The 22,417-nt window shown below is 27.9% G+C and overlaps 1 protein-coding gene across 1 annotated transcript in view; it reads right to left on the minus strand.

Annotated features, from left to right (window-relative positions):
* Positions 1 to 22,417, minus strand: part of LOC111642151 (heterogeneous nuclear ribonucleoprotein L-like) — a 133,598-nt gene that overhangs the window by 68,591 nt on the left and 42,590 nt on the right. Inside the window, exons 3-6 of the mRNA XM_023388427.1 lie at positions 17,909 to 17,978; positions 14,536 to 14,621; positions 5,622 to 5,718; positions 4,067 to 4,130 (exon numbers count right to left, since the gene is read on the minus strand). Coding sequence (XP_023244195.1) covers positions 4,067 to 4,130; positions 5,622 to 5,718; positions 14,536 to 14,621; positions 17,909 to 17,978 — 317 coding nt within the window. The remainder of the gene's footprint in view (positions 1 to 4,066; positions 4,131 to 5,621; positions 5,719 to 14,535; positions 14,622 to 17,908; positions 17,979 to 22,417) is intronic.

A 22,417-nucleotide genomic window follows, 5' to 3' on the forward strand; every position in this document is an offset into this window, starting at 1 on the left:
CGGATAATTGAAAAGTCGGATAACCGAAAAGTATGAAAAAATCCATTATTAGTGTAGTATATTATTATATCCCATGTAATTAGTATATTAGTATATCGCTATTAACCTACTTCGCGTTGAATTTTCATCGATGTTAAGCCTAACAAAAATTTTTTAAAATAATAATCGTCGCTATTGTATCGTTAAAAATTAGAAAATTAAACCTCGTTTAAATACTGGCCCCCTTTCATGGTTGAGCCACTGTTGCCAGCTAAAACATGTAAAAATATTATTAAAGTAGCCAAGACATAGCCAAATATTGTTGCGCCACATCACTAGCAGACATTTGAATTTGCCTACTAGAACACGGTCAGTTAACCAATGTGAGGGTCGGATAATCAATGGTGTACTGTAATTATGTTATGTGTTCTTTCTTACCTCTTTCTTAAATATATATATATATAAGATACATATAGCTAACATTTTTTTTTTTTTTTTCAATCTTTTGTATTAGAAGAGCTCAGTCTTTAAAAGTTTGGTGAATTTTTGTGACCAGAAATATGTTGTAGAAACTTAACTCTTGTTTATATCATTTAGCCTGTGGTAAAACTGGTATTACATGTCATTTTGTTTAATGTCGGTTTCCAAAAACCTATCAAAAATGTTAAGTGAGCACTTGCTGTACAAATCTATGAAAATAATTTATTAAAAAAATGTATTATCAATTAAACATTTCTAAAATTCATATTGGTTTTCTATATTGCATGCATTTGTTATACATTTGTATAACAACATTTGTAACTAAACATATGTATAAAACATTAAAACTAATTTCTAATATACAACTAATTTAAATTTTTATACCAAATTCATAAGATACAAAATGATATACTGAAAAAATTCAATGCAAAAAGAAATCAATTTATTTACAAATACTTTACTAAGTTGAAAGTAACAAATAAAAAGTTCAGGATTTTATTCTCAAAATTAATTCAAAAATTTTTAAAACTACATACACATTCTGATGTAAGAAATGAAAGTGGCCATTATTCAAGTAAATATGGTATTTTAAAATTATCTGAATTATATATTTACATTGCAAGTGATTATCAGTTTGATGCAATTAGCATACTTTCAAAATATATTGAAGAGCACAGAAAATGTCATATATTTATTATTTATCCAGAATAATCAATATTTACTGCTATATGAAAATTGTGCAAATTTCAAATCATAATTTTTAATAATAGTGAAACTGCTTAGCAGAAAAATAAAATTAAGTTAAGATCTATAAGATAAAAGAATAATTCTTCCATTTTTTATTTTAGTGATTTTAAATTGTATTTCAAAAAAAGTAATTTAATATTCCAAAATAATAATATTTCAAAACTTTATTATTAATCTATATAAACAAAATAATGATAAAAGTGATTTATGATTCAAATAATTCTATTTTATATATAGGATAAGACCGTTTTGAAGGATAAGAAAAACATTTTCAATGCTCTTCAAAATTTTATATATTTTTCTGCATAAATATTTCCTTAAAAAGACATACAAATGATGTTTATAATGTTGAAAAATGTACATTAAAATGAAATGATTTTCTACAATCCATTCCAACGTTCTTGGCTAGTTTATGCATTTAAAAGGAAATGATGAACTAAATGAGTCAAATATACTTTCTTATGGATCACTGCTATTCAGATGAGATGGATGTGGTTCATTCATTAGTTTATATTTTTAGTGTTGTTTTGTTATTAATGTAAGTGAATAATTTTCGTAATGAAATAGTCCAGCCAAGAACTGTGGGACTGGCCTGCATAAACAGTTTAAATTGTTTTCTTTTATATTTAAAAATTTCAACAATTCAAAATTCTTGTAACTAAAAATATTTCTATTTACAAAGATATATTTGGAGACTGAGGCATTTAATAAATTCTACATAATTTCTCTCTGAAATTCTAACTGAATTTAGAATCCTCTCTTATAATTTAAATACAATAACAAAAAAATTTTCTATAATGGATATACATAAACTGTGCTCAATGATTAATTTTTGAACACATTCATACTCTTCTCTATTTAAATCATTAAAGATTTTTAAATTTATATGTTAATAAAAAAATTCAAATGCAAAAATTGTTATAAACACTTAAAATAAGTTCACTTAAATTTATATATGAAAAAAATTGAATAATTTTGTATCTACTGATGAAATAATTAACTTAAAACTCATTTATTGCATTATCTAAAACTGAGCATATTGTTATATAAAATATTCCTTCTTATAATCCTGAAACTAGTGACTTTATCATGACTGTTTTCCAACTATCTGTATTGAACAGAAACCAAGACCTCTAATTTTTAGGAGATATTAATGTATTTTTTTTTTAAATCTGTAGCCTGAAGAGGAATTGAAAAAAGTTATCTCAATCCAAAATACATTGCTAAATGAAAGCTGATTAGAGTTCTTGGATCTCTGTTCAATACAGATAATTGAAAATGAGACATGATAAAAAAGTCACTAGTCCTGGGGTTATAAGAAAGAATATTTTATATAACATTATACCAGTTTCCATTTTTAACAATTTTAGCAATATTTTTGAGCATATTGTAATTTGCAAATATATAAATTGAGCTTCCTAAATTTTAATGTTTGATTATAATATTGTCAGCATTTTATTTAATACATCAGCTGAATTACTTAGAAAAAAAAATAATATATTCTCTCAAATATTTATTTCCTATTTTTATTTGGTTAATTCAATTTTATTTAAATTTCTACTTGATAAAAAAATAAATGTAATCTCAAATAAAAAAAAATAATTGCATTAATTTCATAAACTGTCATCATAAAAAATTTTAAATACAGTAACATTAAATGAAATTAATTTTTTTTAAAATTTTGAGACTATTTTGCAAAAGTAAGCTAAATATCATTGAATTATTGTAATTATAGTTTATTTAAATTCCTTCTCCAATATTAAAACTGATTTTGGGTGTTTCATATATACTAATTAATGATGTTTAAAATCAAAACAATTTACATTTTCCATTTATGTTATCTACAAAATTTGCTCTTGTTGCCTCTTTTATAGTTAAACTTTCAGATTCTCTTATCAAAATAAATGCAATTTTTTGCTAACCAAATCTCCAAATACATTTATTTGGTTTCAAGTTATTAAGTTGAAAAAGCATGTATTTTCCTATAAAATAGCAACTGGATATCTAATTTTATTTTTGTATGATGGAAAGCATTTATATCAGGCATTGTACTGTATATATTTATATATATATTTAAAAATATATATATCACATGGACATATAGCATATATATATTTAACAATTTTTTTTAATTAAAATAATTATCAATAGGGCATGCAATTCATAAAGTAGTCATATAAAATAAATGTTAGGTAATTTCTATGAGATTTACTGAAATTGGAAATAAGTGAATTATATAGTATATCATATCTACTTGATAAAATGAATTGTGGTCTCTCTTTAATATACATATATTGAAAGTATATAAACATATAATCATAATGTTTAATTTTAAATTTACTTGGAAAATTAGAAATATTGTTTTGGTTTACAATTTATAAATAAATGCTTATTAGTAATGTAATGCATGAAATATTGTGATTATTATGTATTTTATTTTTTAATTTAAATTGAAAATTTTATGTAAAAAAATTTTAAATAATCAGTAATTAAAATAATTATTTAATAATAAATNTAAATTAGTAATTTCAACATTTAATAATCTAGAATAAAATTCTATATATTCCTATATTCAATATATATTCTGAAATAATACAGAATGTATGTATACAAAAAAATTTTTGAAATAATTAATTATAGAATAATATGTCATATATTCATTCAGGTCAATATAAAAAAAAATTTTTGTTTCATATCTAATCATCAAAAAGCTTCATTTTACTTACCAAGTGAAGGATTTGTGTAGTCCCAACTTTCATTATCATTAATTATAGAATAATATGTCATATATTCATTCAGGTCAATATAAAAAAAAATTTTTGTTTCATATCTAATCATCAAAAAGCTTCATTTTACTTACCAAGTGAAGGATTTGTGTAGTCCCAACTTTCATTATCATTTTTATGAACATTTAATCTGGTTGGCTGCAATTACAATGTTAAAATATATAAATGAAAAATGTACTTAGTTTTTAGCCATTCCATTATTAACATTTTTTTCAACTCATAATATTGCACATATATAAAGTAAGTTAAATAAAATAAATGAACAGAAGTTTAATGAATCTTTATTAATATATAAATTCAATCTGAACATTTTAAAAATTTCTTTAAGTCAACTTGAATTTAATCTTCTGTTATCTACTAGCTAACTTTACTAATACCATGTCTGTAAGCATAATTTTTTAGACAATCTTCTATATAAATTATATCTTTTCTTTCATAGAATTAGCAGATTCTCCAATATATAATCTAAATTTGATTCAAATACAATTTTACATTAAAGCAGGGATGGGCAACCTTTTTTTATGTAAGGCCAAGACTCCACTAGTGTAAAAACAGGCGTAAAAACTTTTAATCACGTAACCTGTTTGCGTCTGAATTGTGGTGGAGGTCCGGCTAGCAAAGTTTTTACGCTAGCCGGACCTCCGGACCTATTACCTTTATGGCAACGGTACTATCGAAGTTATAAAGACAATGATTATATTCTACAAGTTTTTTCTGTATTATAATTACAAATGTAGTAAAAATAATATCTTTACTTTCATATATTAACTTTTATTATCGCATTATTAATTAAGATAATATACAGCACTTATTAAGCTTAGCTTTTTTCATTATATACTCCTCTAAATTGAAGGATTTTCCTTTGGCCGTCTGTATCGCATGATTTAGGCATCCATTATTATAATCGGGATACTTCTTGTTGTAGATACATGAATACTTTCGGATGTTTTCAATAAATCTTTCCGGATCTATTCTAGAGTAGCCATGAGGGAACGTACACAAAAGCTCATTTTTTGCCATTTTCACACCGCGTCACAATGACCTAGATTTAACTGACTTCTGATTGGTGGATGGTAAAAGCTTTTACAGAGAGGGGTTTTTACGCCGTTTTTATGGTAGTGGAGTCTCAGCCTAAGGGCCATATTTAAAACTTTCAAACTGACATGGGTCACAAACAAGAGAAAAATAAAATGCAGACAAATGACAAATAATTGTCATTTGTCTGCAATTGACAGACAAACGACAATTATTCATATATGATTATAAATTAGTGTAAGTATAGTTAATCTGACTTCTGTCACTGATGTGAAAGTAATATATCTGAAATATTCGGTTGAATATTATTCACTGCTAGTTTTAAATTAGTTTTAGTCTGTTAGTAAAAAGTTAAGCAAAAAATCAGCTAAATTGTAGAAAATAACAGAATTTTTACAGCATACTTCTGTAAGTTGGAAAATTTATATATTTTTTAATATTTTGGGTGATGTGAGCCACAAAAAATATTAATGGAGGCAGCAGGATGATCACCTTTGCATTAAAGTGTCCTCAAATTTCAGAGATATTATGAAAATTATCATAATCGTTAAAAACTGATAATCATTGCATCAATATTATTAATAAAAAACTTACCTTAGCATATTCTATTTTCAAAGTGCAACATCCAGAATATATATCTGCACCATTTAGGGATTCTTTTGCTCTCTTAGCTGATTCAATGCTATCAAATGTTCAAATTGTTAAGAAATCTTAATTTTTATCAGCATTTTAACAGATGAAATTCAAACTAAAAACAAGTCAATTGAGAAGAGAATTTTATTCTCATAAAATCTAATTCATTTTTAAGATAAACAAAACATTGAATTAAACTAACACAGTATGTGAAAATCTACAAGTATGATAAATTTAATACCTCAGGAAAGAATTACTAAAATGTAAAAAAAAAATGCAGGTTTAGTACCATCTTCTATTGCAATCTCATAATAAATCTAATAATGTGATAATTTTTGGCTAAATTCATAAATGTTTGCAGATGGCTGAAAGAAAAAAAAAAGCATAACTATCAATGTACCTAAATGGCTTATAAAAATATTAACTTGTACTATAATAAATTGCCAAACGATCGCCTAAATATTGGGCTATTATATGGCTAATTAAATGATTAGAATAAAGTAATTTGTCATTAGAGGTAGGCGTTAGGCACCATCTCTTAAGTAAATTAATAATTAAAATTAAATAAATAAATTATTAAATTAATTTTAGAACCTTCTGGAATAAAAGAACTGGCCCGGGACGGGGCTTGAACCCGCAACCTCCGCTTGCCGTGCAGTGCGCTTGCCAGTTACGCCACCCGGACCCCGAGCGAGTCTTCGCTTCCAGAAGTATATTAGATTAGATATAACCTTACTTGGTTAAATACATCACTGACTGGGGACCACTTCATCACCCACGACCCCAATCGCTTGGGGGTCCAGGTGGCGTAACTGGCAAGCGGAGGTTGTGGGTTCAAGCCCCGTCCTGGGCCAGTTCTTTTATTCCAGAAGGTTCTAAAATTAATTTAATAATTTATTTATTTAATTTTAATTATTAATTTACTTAAGAGATGGCACCTAACACCTACCTCTAATGACAAATTACTTTATTCTAATCATTTAATTAGCCATATAATAGCCCAATATTTAGGCGATCGTTTGGCAATTTATTATATATACTATTCGGGCTTTGAGTTGTGGTTATTTATATTAACTTGTACTGGAACTAGAAAGAATTAATCAAAATTATCACCTTTTTAAATATTCCAGCAAATAATTTAATATCGTAAAAACGTTTTCGATCATCTTTAACGATCTTTATCAGTTAAATGATAAAGTAAAAAGAACATTAAAGAAATAGAACATAAATTAAAATTACGGAGGGATGATAGTTGATTACCGCCATGCGTTGATTCTTAATTAAATGGCTTATAGGAAGTACATAGCCTTTAAACATATTTACTTTATAAATAATTTTAAATGCTTATTTTAAAATTATACATTTTTCTTTTTAATTTTAAAGAAATTAGATTTATTCATATTGGGTCTACTTTATGGATGGTTCATTAACAGGGTCAAAAATAAAATGTAGTTTTGTGTGCGCAGTAATTATACAATTACAAAAACATAATACAAAACGTAGCAATGTGTATGAAAATTTTCACTTGTAAATTGAAGTACATATGCTTCCAGTGTAAGTAGACAAAAACAACTTGACAGAATCTTGGATAAATAGCAGTAGACAAAACGCCTTATGGAAAGGAGCTTACAGATGGTGAAGTTCATAAAATTTACATGTTGAGAATAGAAAGATCTAAAACTATTGTCACTGATGTTTTAAAAATTGATGAACAATATCATTAAACAAAACATCCAAGTAATCTTTAAAAATCTCTCTTAGAAAATAAATAAATTGCTACATTTCAAACAAAAATATATCAAGAGAGATCATGTCTGTGATATCAATGCCAATTTGCCAAAATACTGTCTATTTAAAAAATCCATTCACATGTTAATGAAAACTCTGAAGAAAACCACAATTACTACAAAAACACAAAACTGCCATATTAAACTGGATAAAAAATACATGTCCTAGGGCAGTGGTTCCCAAACTTTATCAATCCATGGAGCACTTACAGTTTTAGTATTTTGTCCTGGCACCCTTGTCAAAGTGTGTGTACAATGAGATAAATCAGGCACAGAAATGAAAACAACTCTTAAGATAAACCTCACAATGTGAAGCTTCGCATTTATTAAAACTGAATCACAAGAACCATCAAACTAAAATATGAAAATACAAAAATTTGAAATAAATGGTGAAAACCTTCAACAACAAGTAAGTTAATGTGATGGTTGAGTTTGCTGATTGCCACACATTTTTTCAAAATGCAGAATAAGATTTGACACTGCCATTCTCATTTCTTGCTCCACATCGATTTTTGAACGATATTTACTTTTTATTATAGCTAGAGCTGAAAATCCGGCTTTACATAAATACATTGTCACAAAGGTGATTAGGTTCCTTACAGCATTTGAACTCAGAGTTGAATATTCATTTTTGATTGATATCCAAAACTCCACTAAATCAGAAGAAGCAAATTTTGTTTTCAGGTTGTTGTCACCAGAGAGTTCAGTTAGACGCACTTCTTCCCGCGAACTGAATTCTGGTAAAGCTTGAACATGGAAAGGATCTTGGATCCATGCAAATTTCTCAACATTGTCTTCTTCAAAGTATTTTACAAACCAGTCACTGAGCTTTTAGAGGTATTCCTTGAGAAGGGACAGCAAGTCTTATGAAACAAGGACTTTATTACAGGCCACATATTTGTGCAATTCAGGGAAATAATGTTGACCGCCATCCTCACTGATTTTCCTTATTCACAACTGCAGCTTTTTCCTCAATGCCACAACCTTTTCCAAAAGTTTCAAAATGTACATGTTATTGCCTTGCAGAGATAGACTAAAGGCATTCAGCTTGTCAAATATATCACAAAAATATGCTAGTTTCAGCAAAAAGTTGGGTTTGGCAAAGTACCTGAAGCTTTCATGACATTCCTCTTGTAAAAAAGTGTGAATTTCTTGATATAGCTTGAATGCATGGGATAAGACGTCACATGAAAGCCATCATGAACTGCAGTAGTATAGCAGTGACATTTGTTCAGCTGCCATGTCCATGCATAGCTTTTTGAAAAATCTGTCCATGCATAGCTTTTTGAAAAAATACATAAAAACTAGGCCACTTTTCAGTGGCCTAGTTTTTATGTATTTTACATCTATGACACGTTCTAATACCAAATTCAATTGAGATCTCTTCAACTTTGATGCAAGTGCTTCCCTATGTATGATGCAATGGGTCCATCTAGCATGCAGTGCTTTACTGAGAATAAGCATCGCATGCACCTGCAATCCTCCATAGCAACCAGACATTCATTGAGCTCCATCAGTACCTATACTGATGCACTTTTCTCAATCCAAATCATTTTAGATTATAAAAGTTGTCAAGCATCTCAAATAAGTGTTGAGCCTTTGCACTTCCAATGATGCTTTTGTAGAACAGAAGGTCTTCACCAATATTATCATCCAGGAAACGCACATAACAAGTAAGGTGTGCATCTTTGTTACTGTCAGTAGCCTTATCAAGATGCAGACCAAATTCCCTGCCTTTCATTTTCTCTATTAATTGGTCATTGATATCCAAAGCTATATGACGGATTCTTCGACTAATAGTTTGACAAAGGTATCTTTGAAATTAATTTTCCCACTGATTCTCCCAGCATAATATGTCAAGAGCAGTCGGTATAATAGGCTCTTATGCAATGGTGAGAGATTTTTTGCACTTTTCCACTCTGTATATGACCTTAAAAGATGTTAGCAGTGCATTGCTTGGTACTGTGGCATGTTCAGTAAACATACTTTTTTCCTTTTGTAAATCTTGCAACTTCCTAATAAAGAATTAGCGGGATTTTTCAACCATGTTAGAGTGATTGGTCTTGAGATGTTGCTTTAGCTTACTTGGGAGCATACACTCAGAGTGTTAGAACCTTTAAACAGAACACACACTGCTGCCTCTCTTCATTGTTTACTTCTACTGAAGTAAAGTCAAAATTCAAATAGTTATCGTCATATTTATGATATTTCTGTTTCTTTGCTACCCCACCACTTGTCGATGATTGATGATTCTCACATCTCACTTAAACTGTCAATTTGCTTATTTAATAAAAATCTTTCCATTTTCTTACAACTATACAAAAATACAAAGTACACATTGAAACAAAGCAGACATCCTCTGGTAACAGGTGTCTTAAAACCATTTACTTTTCTTCTCAAATATTTACTCTTCGATTGTTATTTAGGAACTGAACTGGTTCACCGAAGTGATGCTGCATTTATACTAGCTGCGCCACCTACTTACAATTTCACAAAACTTCAACAATGTCCGATAGTATGCTATATAAATCTAGAAGTTCTACAAGCTATGGGAACAATCTAGTCTAGATAGAAAGTTCCATTAGCCTTCGAAGCCCGTTTACTCTTTACGACACCTCAGGATGTTGCAGCACTCACTTAGAGAATCCCTGGCTTAGGGAAATGACTGGAACAATATAGTTATTTCTGATGAGTAGAATGTCTGAGAATTCAAATTAACAAAGTTTGACTATATATATTTTTGGCAAAAACCTTAAATTGTAAAAAATTTGTTTTAAATTTCCTGATATACTATAATGAGTAATAAATTTTACTTTCAATAATTAAAACAGCATAAAAATTGTATATAACAAATTTTAAAATCATAAGAATGAATTATAAATGTAAAAATAAAAAAACCTTGTATATGAAGATTGAACCTAAAAGTTTGACAGATTAACTAATCATACTATATCAGAACTTTGTGAATCAGTCTTCTGTATTGGTATTAATGGTTGTAGAAAAACTTCAGGCATTCTTGAGAAAATTTTGACAGAATAATGGGTCCTGTGGCTTTGGTAGAGTTTTAGTATAACACATCCACAAAATTTCATTGAACTTGTGATTACAAACTGCTAAGTTTCCCTTGTAAGTATTAGGAATAAAACACTCCTCTTAAGACTTAATTTAAGTGAAACATATTTTTTATGTATATGTTTTTAACTTTTTTTCCAACCATCAGAATGTTCATTTTGGAAAAAATTCAATATGTAGTTTTTTTACGTTCTTTGACACACACAAAATAATTATGAAATTCTTTGAATTTCTTACCCTATGTAGTAAACTTCCTTTAATCTTATAATTTTTACACAAACTATATTATTGATAATCTTTACTTTACTCTTTTTTGAGTCTACTCTGAGAACTCACTATGAATTCCATTGCAAAATGTCATTTTTGGTTTTTTTCTGCTTTCATCAAATGTTTTTTTTTATTAATTTTTTTATGAAATATACTCATAATCTTCAAGCTGTGGTAAATGTTCTGTTTTCATTACTTTGAAACATGGATAATCAACAATCTACTATTTCTAAAGAATATTTTTGTCACATACACATATATCCAAAGAGTTCATTACAAACACAAAGAAAATAGACAACTGACTATTTCAGAAAAAAAACTGTAATAGAATTTGATTTGAAATGTGATGAGCAGCCCATGGCCACATGTAGCTTGCAAGATCCTACTAAGTCGTCTCTGTAGCTCTTTCTTGCTAACAATTTTCTTGACTAATAGAATCAGATCCAACTTAATCTAACAAATTACAAAAAAAGTCTCTCTCTCAGATGCAAAGTTAATCTGATAGATAACAAATTCAAAATTTTAAATTTTGTAAATTTTTGTGATAATCAATTTTAAATAACATGCAAATAAATTCAGACAGAAAATTTACCTTAAGGATTTTAGACTGTTAAAGAGAACATTTTACAAATTGTTAAAAGCATTAGTAGTTGAAATTATAAAAGTAACAATGAAATTTTCATATACTCTCCAAAACACCAATTGCAGTAAAACAGTGATCCTAAAACTAAGTTTTTATTTCAAACAATGACATTTTAATATGACACACAAAAATACAGTGATACCTTGACTTACAAGATTAATTCATTCCATGATAGAACTTACTTCAGACTCGAAACCAAAACAGTGCTTATTTCAAAATACCTTCACTAACATTTTTTAACTTAGTTCTTCTTCAGGTGAATAAAAGAAAACTGGCAGAATTGCTGTTATTCAAACGTATCTGTTTCATATGAATTCTGAAATGCAGTGTTCTAAGGAAACCCGTGCACTGATCGTCTTAAACTTGCGCATGCTCTATAGCTAAAGGATTGCTTTTGGCTTCTCATGTATCATAAATAAGAGTTTGCCATGCTATTGATAAGGATAGTTCATTCTTATTGTTTATACACTTAGCTTCTCTTGCTGTTTTATAGATATATATTGCTTCCATCCAGCGCAAATGGTGTGGTTGCTGTGTGGTGTAAATTATCTTTACCTCCTCAAATAATGCTTGTATGTCAGGGTCCGTGGCATATTGTGTTAATGCTGTAGTACAGGGGTGGCCAAAAAGTCGATCGCAAAACCAATTTTGGTCGATCGCTTATGATGTCTTGACTTAATATGTTACACTTGTAAGTTGTAACTGAATGCAACGCGTGAATGTAACGCACAAACGCAACTGTAGTGTTATCGGACCTCCTCGTTCTCCCTCAGATGCGGTTTTGTCAGTCCATGTGCAATCCATTTGCGTACAGTTGTAAAAGGGGAATAAGAAATGTAGACAAAGGGTCGTAAAACTGAAAAAAAGAAGGGAGAGAGAGAGTAGGTCAGGACACGGCAGAGAGAAGAAGGGTGAAGTGGTGGTCCCCGAAAGTGAGTTTCAATTTTTCTTCTGTTTAAAATGTAAGTACCTTTTCTTCATGTTTTAAATTAAATTGTGGCTTTTCTTTTCTATCTAAACTTAGTATGTATTTCACACCTCCCCCCCCTCGTTACTTAGACCAGGGATGGGCAACCTTTTACTGTGTAAGGGATGCATTTCAAAACTTTTGAACTAACGCCGGCCACGTACAAGATAAAAGAGGGGGGAAATGCTGGTAAATCACAATTATTTGTTCATATATAATTATAAAATAGAATAAGTATACTTAATGTAGCTTCTAGAACTGATGTAAACGTAATGTATCAAAAATATTTGATTAAATATTAGTCACTGCTAGTTTTAAATTAGTTTCGAGGTGAGTCTGTTAGCCGGTTTCTCATTTTAATTTTTACTAAATTCATTGCAGGAAAAACTATTCACACACATAAGTTGTAGAAAATAACGTTTGAATTTTTGCTGCATACTATAAGTTAATGTTATTTTTACGAACAAAAAATAAAATATTTGAGTCTGTTTTTATTAATAAAGAAACATTCTACGTAATTCATTTGTTTAAAAAAATCGGATAAAGGGGCCCACTTTAAGCTAGGAAATTGATATATTTATACACATTCTATGCGATTCAGGCCGCGGAATGCCCATCGCTGACTTAGATTATGCCTACGACAACAAGTTGATCGCGACACATTTTTAAGATAAAAAGTAGATCTTATGTACACAAAAGTTGGCCATCCCTGCTGTAGTATGTCTTTTATGTAGGATGTCTGCTTTATGTTCTTTGATCCTCACCTCCAATGATCTTTTCGTAGATCCCACATATGCTAAGTCTTTATCCCACCTATGATCTTTTATAGGGATCCTGTATACTCCTGCTAATTTGTTATGATGTGGAGTATCCTTTGCATTATTTAGCATTCTGAATAGAGTGGGACATCTAAATATTAAGGAGGCTTGTTTTCTCTTGGCGATTTCTTTATAGTTTCTCTAAGTACAGATAAAGAAAACTCTTATTTATGATACATGAGAAGCCAAAAGCGATCCTTCTATCTACAGAGCATGCACAAGTTTAAGATGATCAGTGCATGGGTTTCCTTAGAACACTGCGTTTCAGAATTCGTATGAAACAGATAAGTTCGAATAACAGCAATTCTGCCAGTTTTCTTTTATTCATCTGAAGAAGAACTAAGTTCGAAAACATCAGTGAAGGTATTTTGAAATAAGCACTGTTTTGGTTTCGAGTCTGAAGTAAGTTGTATATTTTACAGTGTGTATTGATGAGATTATTCATGACAGAACTCTTAACTCAAATCAATTTTCCCCACTGAAATGAATTGAAATGCCATTAATCTGTTTCAGACTCCCAAAACACTAAATTTTTTGTTACATGTTTTTAAATAAAAAAAACATACTTATAAATAACAAATATTGTATAAAGACACAATGTACTGCAATAAACTGGTTTTGTGATGATGTGGTGTTAGCTGCATGGATAAAGAAAGAAAAGATGAAAAATTTGAGAAATGAGAGACAGTGGTACATGGAACATGGAAGTGAACTAATGCCTACGGCACTCAATCATGTGTTTTTCTATAAGCTAGCTTGTCAGACATTGAAAGAGTAACAAAACTGACAAAATTGCTGCAGTTTTCCATCATCTTTTTCTTAATCTATGGTTCACTGTGGCATTCACTGCGTCAATTAGCGATGAGTATCTGAAACTGGCTTGTAATCCAAATTTTAGCTCTCAACTCAAAGTGAAAAAGCAGCCAAGAGATGGCTCATATCTCAAAAAACTCATACATTGGGGCACTTGTAAGTCAAGGTACCAGTGTATTGCAATTTTTGAGTCAGATTTACCACATAAAATGACTAGTAGTACGTATTAAACAGACATTTACAAATCCATATATTTTTTTTATAGCTCTCAAATATCACATAAAGTTACTAATATATTTCAAATATCTCGAAACATAAATTTAAAATATGAAAATTATTTTTCACATTTTGATTAAATAAAATTACTTAATATACTGGAAAAAAAACAGAATTACTATCAGTAAATAATTGAGTGTTCTTTAAAATTACATTTTATACCATAAATTTTATATTTAATTTTTGAGTTTAATACAATATATAAAACAATTAAATTTTTCATAAAGGATATTCAACCATTGCTTGAACTCCATTTTTTTTAAAGATGACAATACGATGAACTTTTCCACTTGGATTGCAAATTGTGTGTATCACATCCTAAAATTAAATAACTCATTTCTAGATTATTGTATATATCAAATATGCAAAATAAAACTTTGGCAAGAAGAGAACTAAAATTAAATTATTATTATTATTATTACAGTTGATTTGCTAATCCGACCTTCAATTATCTGGCATACTCTCCAGTGGCATACTCCAGCCTATGCACTTCCATTTCCATGAAAATTTTGTCATGTGACACATCCTGTTTTCATGTTTATTTGGGTTTCATTTCTATGTACAGTATTGCATTTTATCATGCCTTATTACTTACCTGGCTGCATCCAGAAAGAATCAGTACCAAAGCACAACTGATTACATCATTCATTGTCTTTAAACCTATATGCTTACTAATCTGGTTCCTCACTTTACAAGGAATGACTGGATTAGCGAGTTTACTGTATTTTTAAATTTCTTAACATTTAAAATAACATACAGTAGACCCCACTATAACGCGGGCTCATATAATGCGGATTTGTATATCGCGACGAAAAAATTGTGACCTTATTCGTATAAAGACTCTAACAGAGACTCGTAAAATGCGGTAAAACATCATCGCTGACTCGTGTTGCTACAGGATTGGTTGAATCTGGACCAATAGTGGACAAGCAGCTGAACTACTTACACACTACAGAGAGTTTAGGTGGGTACATTGAGTTTACTATCGTCTGTACAGTATATAAATTAGGTACTGTAAGTCTAATACATTACTGTAATTTTATACATTTCTTGTGAAAAAAACATTTCTTATTCAATGGCCATAAAAATTATTTCTATTAACGATGTATCCAACGTTCAACGAATTTTTTGCAGAAAAATAACTTGTCAGAAAATGCACCTGCCGTTTAGTGCTCTGCTCCGCGACGAAAACAAGCTTAAGCAATGGCGTCATCAAATGGTGCACTCTTGGTAAGTAATCCTACAATTTTTTGTTTATAGCATAGTTTATACGGATTATTCCACAAAAATTATACATCTTTTGGAAATGTTGAGTCAAATTAGTCTAGAATCGATTAATTTTATGGAAGAAAACCTTTCAAACAGCCGTAGTCTGTAAACTGCACACGTGCCAGGCTGTGATTGGCTCATGTATTTAAGGATTCCTACAACACGAAATTCTTATAAAGTGGAACATATCTACCGTGTTATAGGGGGATCGACTGTATTTAAGATATGACAACAAATACTGATTAGATACAACAGTTAAATTGTTAATAATTTGTCTAGCAAAATTATTTTTCTTCCTTCTTAGTTACAGTTATTCAGTAGTAGTTTCATTAAAAAATCAGATAAAAATGACAAATATCTTATATAAATAATATATTATCAAACATATTCTTAATTATCTGCTTGAGAAGTCATTTCACATGCTAAGAAGATTAATGTTTTAATCAGTTGTTATTCTCTTTTACTTACATTCTCAAGCATCTTGTCAATCATTATCAAATAAAATATTTATATTAAAAATGTTGATATATTAATGTGAGCATTGTCAAGACAATCAAATGATAACTAATAGCAAAATGATCATATTTATTTATCTGAGTTACTTTTCAAAGCAAACTAAATGGTCTGCTATTGAATAAGTATTAAGTAGTGTTATGTGGTTAGTTTATGGACAAGTTGAGATAATGTAAAATTTTCCACAAAATAGTAAAAATGATACTAGATGGCATTACTGAATACAAAAACTCAGTCTACATTAGTTTTCTGGTGTTTCTCTGTAAAGCAGTGAAACAACTACAAACTGATGTACATCAAGTATATTTATTATAATGAAAATATTGAAGATATGTATTTAAATGGTTTTACTTTGTGTCATCTAATAATTTAATACAAAATTAATGTAACAAAATTTTAAGATATTTTTTTATTCAGAACTGTGTATGATCAAAGAAATGAGAATTTCAAAAATAGAGAAAATTCATTAACTTGTCAGAGATTTTTACTTCCTATTCTCCCTTCTATTTATGTTTGCAATTTTCCATGTTTTCTAGTAAATTATTTCTGCAATTTGAATAATAAGCAGATAAAATTTAACTCCTTTTTATTATAGAAACATGTTAACTTAGTATATTGATTATAAAGTTTAAAAATTTAAAATATATTTGACTAACATAATGTAATACAATATATTAAGAACACATTTGCATACTAGAGATATAGTATTTATTCACACACACAATCTGTGTCAGAAGAAAAAACTGTCACAGATACAACAATCTCCAAAATGTACAGACTACATCCTGCTTTTCTGTATATAATGCAATGTCATGCTGCTAAATTATTAATGTTTTGTTGTCTTGGCAATTATCTAAAACAATTTGTATTGAAAATTCAACTCTACACTTATTTTTTTCTGATCTCATACTAGCTATAATCTTATTTGTGATACACAGTATGTTATAAATTTTGCATCTTATATTCAATTATGTAACTACTTTTCCTGCATAACTTATACAATGGTAACTATTTTTATACTAATGACATTCTACAGAGTAACATCTTACCACAATTGTAACTAATTTTGACAAAATGTTAAATTCAGCAACAATGGATAAGTCTAGAAACAAATTATAATTTCTATTTATACAGTAAAACCAGTTTAAAATGAATGCAATGATATGGAACAGAATTTTCTGCTTATGCAGGTTTGTTTCATAGCATACCCATTTTAGACAGGTTTATACTGTATATCTAAAATATCTTCTCATATTTTATTCATAAAAAATTAATATATTGTCATATTTAATTCTGTATAATATAATGAAAACTTTTTGGAACTTGAACAAATATTAACTATAATTTATATTAATTATGGTTCCTATTTCATATTTATAATTATTAGTTTTATTATTTAAGAAAAATAGTTTAAGCTAAATAAAACTTTTTCCATATAGCAGAAATCAAATTACAAGATTAAAAATTTCAAAATTTTTTTAACATGTAAAAATTTTTTATATAATAAGAAAAAACTGTAAAATTATATTGTTTTGGGAAAAATTGTGTAATTAATTTTTGCAAAGATAAATTTTTATATATTTTGATTCATACAAATAAAATCTTTCATTAACAATAATCAAACTAAAAAATAAATGATAAAAATATATAAAAAACATTTTTTGATTTAAGGTCCATTTAGATATTAAATTATCATAATTAAACTGCAAATAAATAAGAGTGAAGCATCATTGTAATTCTAAGAAATTTTTATTTTTTTCATTACACTGAAGTAAAATTAATTATATTTTTAATAATACTATCAACAGAATACTACTACTTACCACTGTAATAGGATAAGCTGGATTTTGTATAGTCATTAATAATATATGATTTAGTTTCTCTTCTTCAGGGCTAAAAAAAATTTTAGATAAAATATTTTCCTCACTAAATATATTGGTCATATACTTATTATAGTTTAATATATGAAAAAATTCTTAAAAATTGTACAAAATGTTCAGAAGTGTTGTACAGTTGAAAATACTAAACCCAGAATAAAAAAAATGATGATAAACTGTATTTGTAATTTTAAGTATGTATTTTTGTTTAAGATTTTTTAAATTATCTCTGTTTTAAAAAAAAAAATGCTAATTTATAAATTATGTAAATTGTGAAGAGAAATTATTATAAAACTGATAAGTTAAAAATAAAACAGATTTTATAATTTTGTAAGGTAATCATTCAAGCTGTTGTTTTAAACTAAAATGATGATTATCATCTAAAACTCTTAACAATTTTCTAACAAACTGAATAATAATTATAATTCAACAACATTTTTTATAAATGACTTCTAACTTCAATGCAATTTCTAAATTCAATGCAACTCTAGATATTTAGCCAAAAACAAATTTTTTGAATTATATAAATTTTAAATAAAAAGATATTGTATTTCAGTGTTATCTGAATTCAGTATTTCAGGACTGCCTCTTCACTCAAATATTTTACAAATAAAGAGATACAAGCAATTATTACAAATATTATTTTTAATGTTAATAATACTATATAGGCTACTATATTTAAATTATTGTAAGATAGAATATTTCTTCATTTTTTATCAAATAAGAAAATTTAAAATGTTTTATTTTTTTAATACAAAAGTTTTGAGTTATTTTAAACGTTTCACACAATTATCCAGGTGATTCTTACATTTTCTTCTGATGAGATATTTATAATATTGTATTGAACAATTTAAAATTTTAAAAGTAATACATTTTACATTAAATTCATTACTTTTACTAAAATGATAAACATCAAGAAATAAATGTAATAAATTTTTATTTAAAAAATGATTATATTTTATTTAATTAGTGATATTTTACTATTATTCTCTTCACCAATGTAAAAAATTTGGAATTTACTTATTATAACAAAACAAAAAAAAAAAGTTTTTAAATATACTCTACAGAATTAAATTCTTCCATAAAATAAATATTACTACATAATGAAACTATAACTTTAATTTAAAATAATTCAACATATAAGAGTAAAAAAATGTGATAAACTCCACCTGATAATAAAAACTGAAGCTAAAAATCTATTGACCAATTTTCAATTCAAGCAATAATTTGAAAAAAATGCAAAATAATATTTTCATATTCAGTAATGCTTTGCTTAAAATAATTGGAGTGTGTATACAATTTAAATGCAAATCAAATTATTTATTAAATAAAATTCTAAAGTAATAAACAAAAACAAGAAAACTAAGTACAATAAACAGTAAAAATAAAAATGTAAAATTCATTTGTTCATTTTTGTCTGTGAAGCTGTGCTTTGTACCAGTTTTAAAAATTTTGTCATTTCATTGTTATATGTTTATATTGGATTGTTTCATAAAATTTTTCATTTGTACCATAACAGTGTCTGAAAACTCAAATTTAATTTAAGGAGATGGCTTCCACACAATAAGTGAAATTTAAAATGACAAAATTGATTGTTCCTTGTACTAAATTCTTTTCTCAAAATCTTTATATTACCATAATATTTAGGAATTAGAACGAAAGTAACATTGACCAGTATTTTGTCAGTTTTCTGTGAACTTTTTTTGTCTCAACCAGTTCATGTGTGTTTTCATTTGTATTGCTTTAGACTTTTAAAAATATCCTAATTAATTTAAAAAATGATCAGTATTGAATTGGTTGGACTCCAAATAATTTTTCCATAAAATTATGCTAACTGATCATATTGATTCTATTAGTAATAAAAATTATTTACCTAATATTATGCTATCACTTTATAGATATTAGTAACATATTAAATTAAGTGACATGTTAATGTCTGAATTGGTCATGTTCACAATTTAAAAAGTTCTCATAATAAATGCAGGGTGTGGTAACAGAGTAAAGAAAAAGAGGAACTGCTTGGTGTGAACAGAGTTTAATCTAAGCTGTATACAGTATATACAGTCCCAACTTTTCGTAAGTGAATGTTGCTACATTTTAAAATAAAAGTCGCAGATTTCGCCACAGATATTTTGAAAAGTCACTACTTTGTCGCTACTCAAAAAACAACAAATTTCCAAATCATAGAATGGCTTTATTAATACAATACGATAAAAGTTGTACACAGAATAGTTGTGTTAAAAACAATGAACAATAAATAATTAAATTGTTAACAACATGAACAATAATGTAATTATAATACATATACAGTTTTTTATTGACATTAAAAATATTGCCTTTTTTGCAAAAAATCTATTTATAAAAAAATGGTTTGCAATTGGAAATCTTTTAAACGCTTCACTCATTGCTTTTTGGTAAAACTTTAGACATTTCAAAATAAATAATTCATTGTCAGTATTACTTAAATCATTAATCAGTGCTCTTGTGGATACCCCAACATTAATTTTTTCGATAACAATAAATTATGTGGATTATATAGATTAAAAGTTTCAATATTATCTTCATAAGCCGATAATACTTTTGTTTCAATATAGTTAGAGGCTAATAATTTAATAAAAAGAACACTTACTATGTAAAGATGAGTTATTAAAGACTTTTTAGATTGGAAGAAGGCATTAAACTCATTGAATGTAGATAATATAAATTTAAAAATAATAAATAAGCTTTAACATGTGGATTCTGCATTTGATTAAAAATAAACTGACTGTTTTTTCTTCAAATTCTGAGACTCTAAAAACTTCAGCAACACATCTCTATGTAATGATGAATGATCTATGTTTTCTTCATCCACCAGCAGAGAATGAAGAAAACATGGAATGAAGAAATAGAGTCATTGTTTATTCTCGAACTCCACTCTGGCATTGTATTGCCTCAACGTTGTTGTTGTTGTTGTTGTTGTTAGTGAGTTATAGATTTACATATATCTATACAATATGACAAATGCCATGTAACAAATGTAATACGACTATATATACAGAATGTTATTTTTGTTAATTAATTAATTAATAATTAACAACAATAATATAAATGTGAAGGTAAACAGAATGTGTCCAGTGAGAATCTCACAGGTTGCCAGATAGGTTTGTAAAAAGTAAAGCAGAATTCATCAAAATGTAGTCTGTTATTTTTAAAGTGACCCAAAAGTAATAAGTCACCAAATGTACTAGCTTAAGAGTCCTACAAATATCTCAATCTACTACTCATAGCCCAATCTTGCAATCACGAAAACCAGCCATATTTTATAAGTGAAAGAAAAAAACAGTCCATGGGTAAGGTGACACCTGAAAATATGTTACTGTAAAAGCAGTCATATTGACCAGATTAGAGTTGTTCTTGGTCTATTGTTTTCTTATAGTATGGAGGAACTTTGATCCAAATGAAAAAGTTAACATATGCATATTGCAGTTTGGAAAGAATCTTTACTTCAAATTTCAAAGTAAATTTCAAATATTTCAAACCAACCAAATTCCTTAACGTGTGAACCTCTATATCCTTTGATGAGAAAAAAAGTAGTTACAAAATAATGGGATTTCAAACTAACTGAGTTTCAATTAATGAGGATTTCCTGTAATACCTTGCACAATGATAGCTAAATGGACAAGACAATAAAAGCCACATCTGGAAGATGTGGATTGGAAACCTCAGAAATTTTCTCTCCCATGTCCACCCACTCTTTTGTGAGTACAGTCAAGCCAATGAAAGACAGGTTAAATAGGCCCTGTAAGTGTTTAAACAGTTTAAAAACCTCAATCAGATGTCAGTAAATTCTGGGAGATTGACATTTTCAAATTGATGATGTTTTCTCTATTCTTTAAAACTAATAAAACTTGGTACCATTATAAAAGAAAGAGAAACAATCTGCTTCTTAAGGTAACAAAAACTTGTTTAATTTTCAAAACACATTTTTGGCTCTTCTCAAGCCTTCATCAGTTCATACAAGAAAGGCTTTCTGGGACAGCTTTTTGATCATCAGTACTTTCAAAATCAAACACAGCAAAAAAAATATGCCATGAAATGAAAAAGGCTCAAGAACCAAAAACTTTTCTTGGAAATTAAATAAGTTTTGATTATCTTAAACAGTGTCCCTTCCTAGTCCTTCCTTTCTTAATTATAAAATATTTTAACTCCTCATGTCAGTTTGAGGACATTTCATGACATTTCTATTGAAAGAATTTGATAATGACAACATGATGTCACTTAATGTGTTACCAATATCTATATAGCAATAGTACACAATTAAGAAAATAATTTCAATTCATAATATTACTTATTTCAGCAGAACTAAAATACTTGAAGTCAACATAATTTTATGGAAAGTTATGTGGAGTTCAACTAATTTCAAAACTGGTCATTTCTAAATTAATTTAAATTCTTTTAAAACCTAAAGTATTACAA

Source organism: Centruroides sculpturatus, unplaced genomic scaffold (genome assembly GCF_000671375.1).
Source record: "Centruroides sculpturatus isolate CEXI.00-Female unplaced genomic scaffold, Cexi_2.0 scaffold1541, whole genome shotgun sequence".
Lineage (NCBI taxonomy): Eukaryota > Metazoa > Arthropoda > Arachnida > Scorpiones > Buthidae > Centruroides > Centruroides sculpturatus.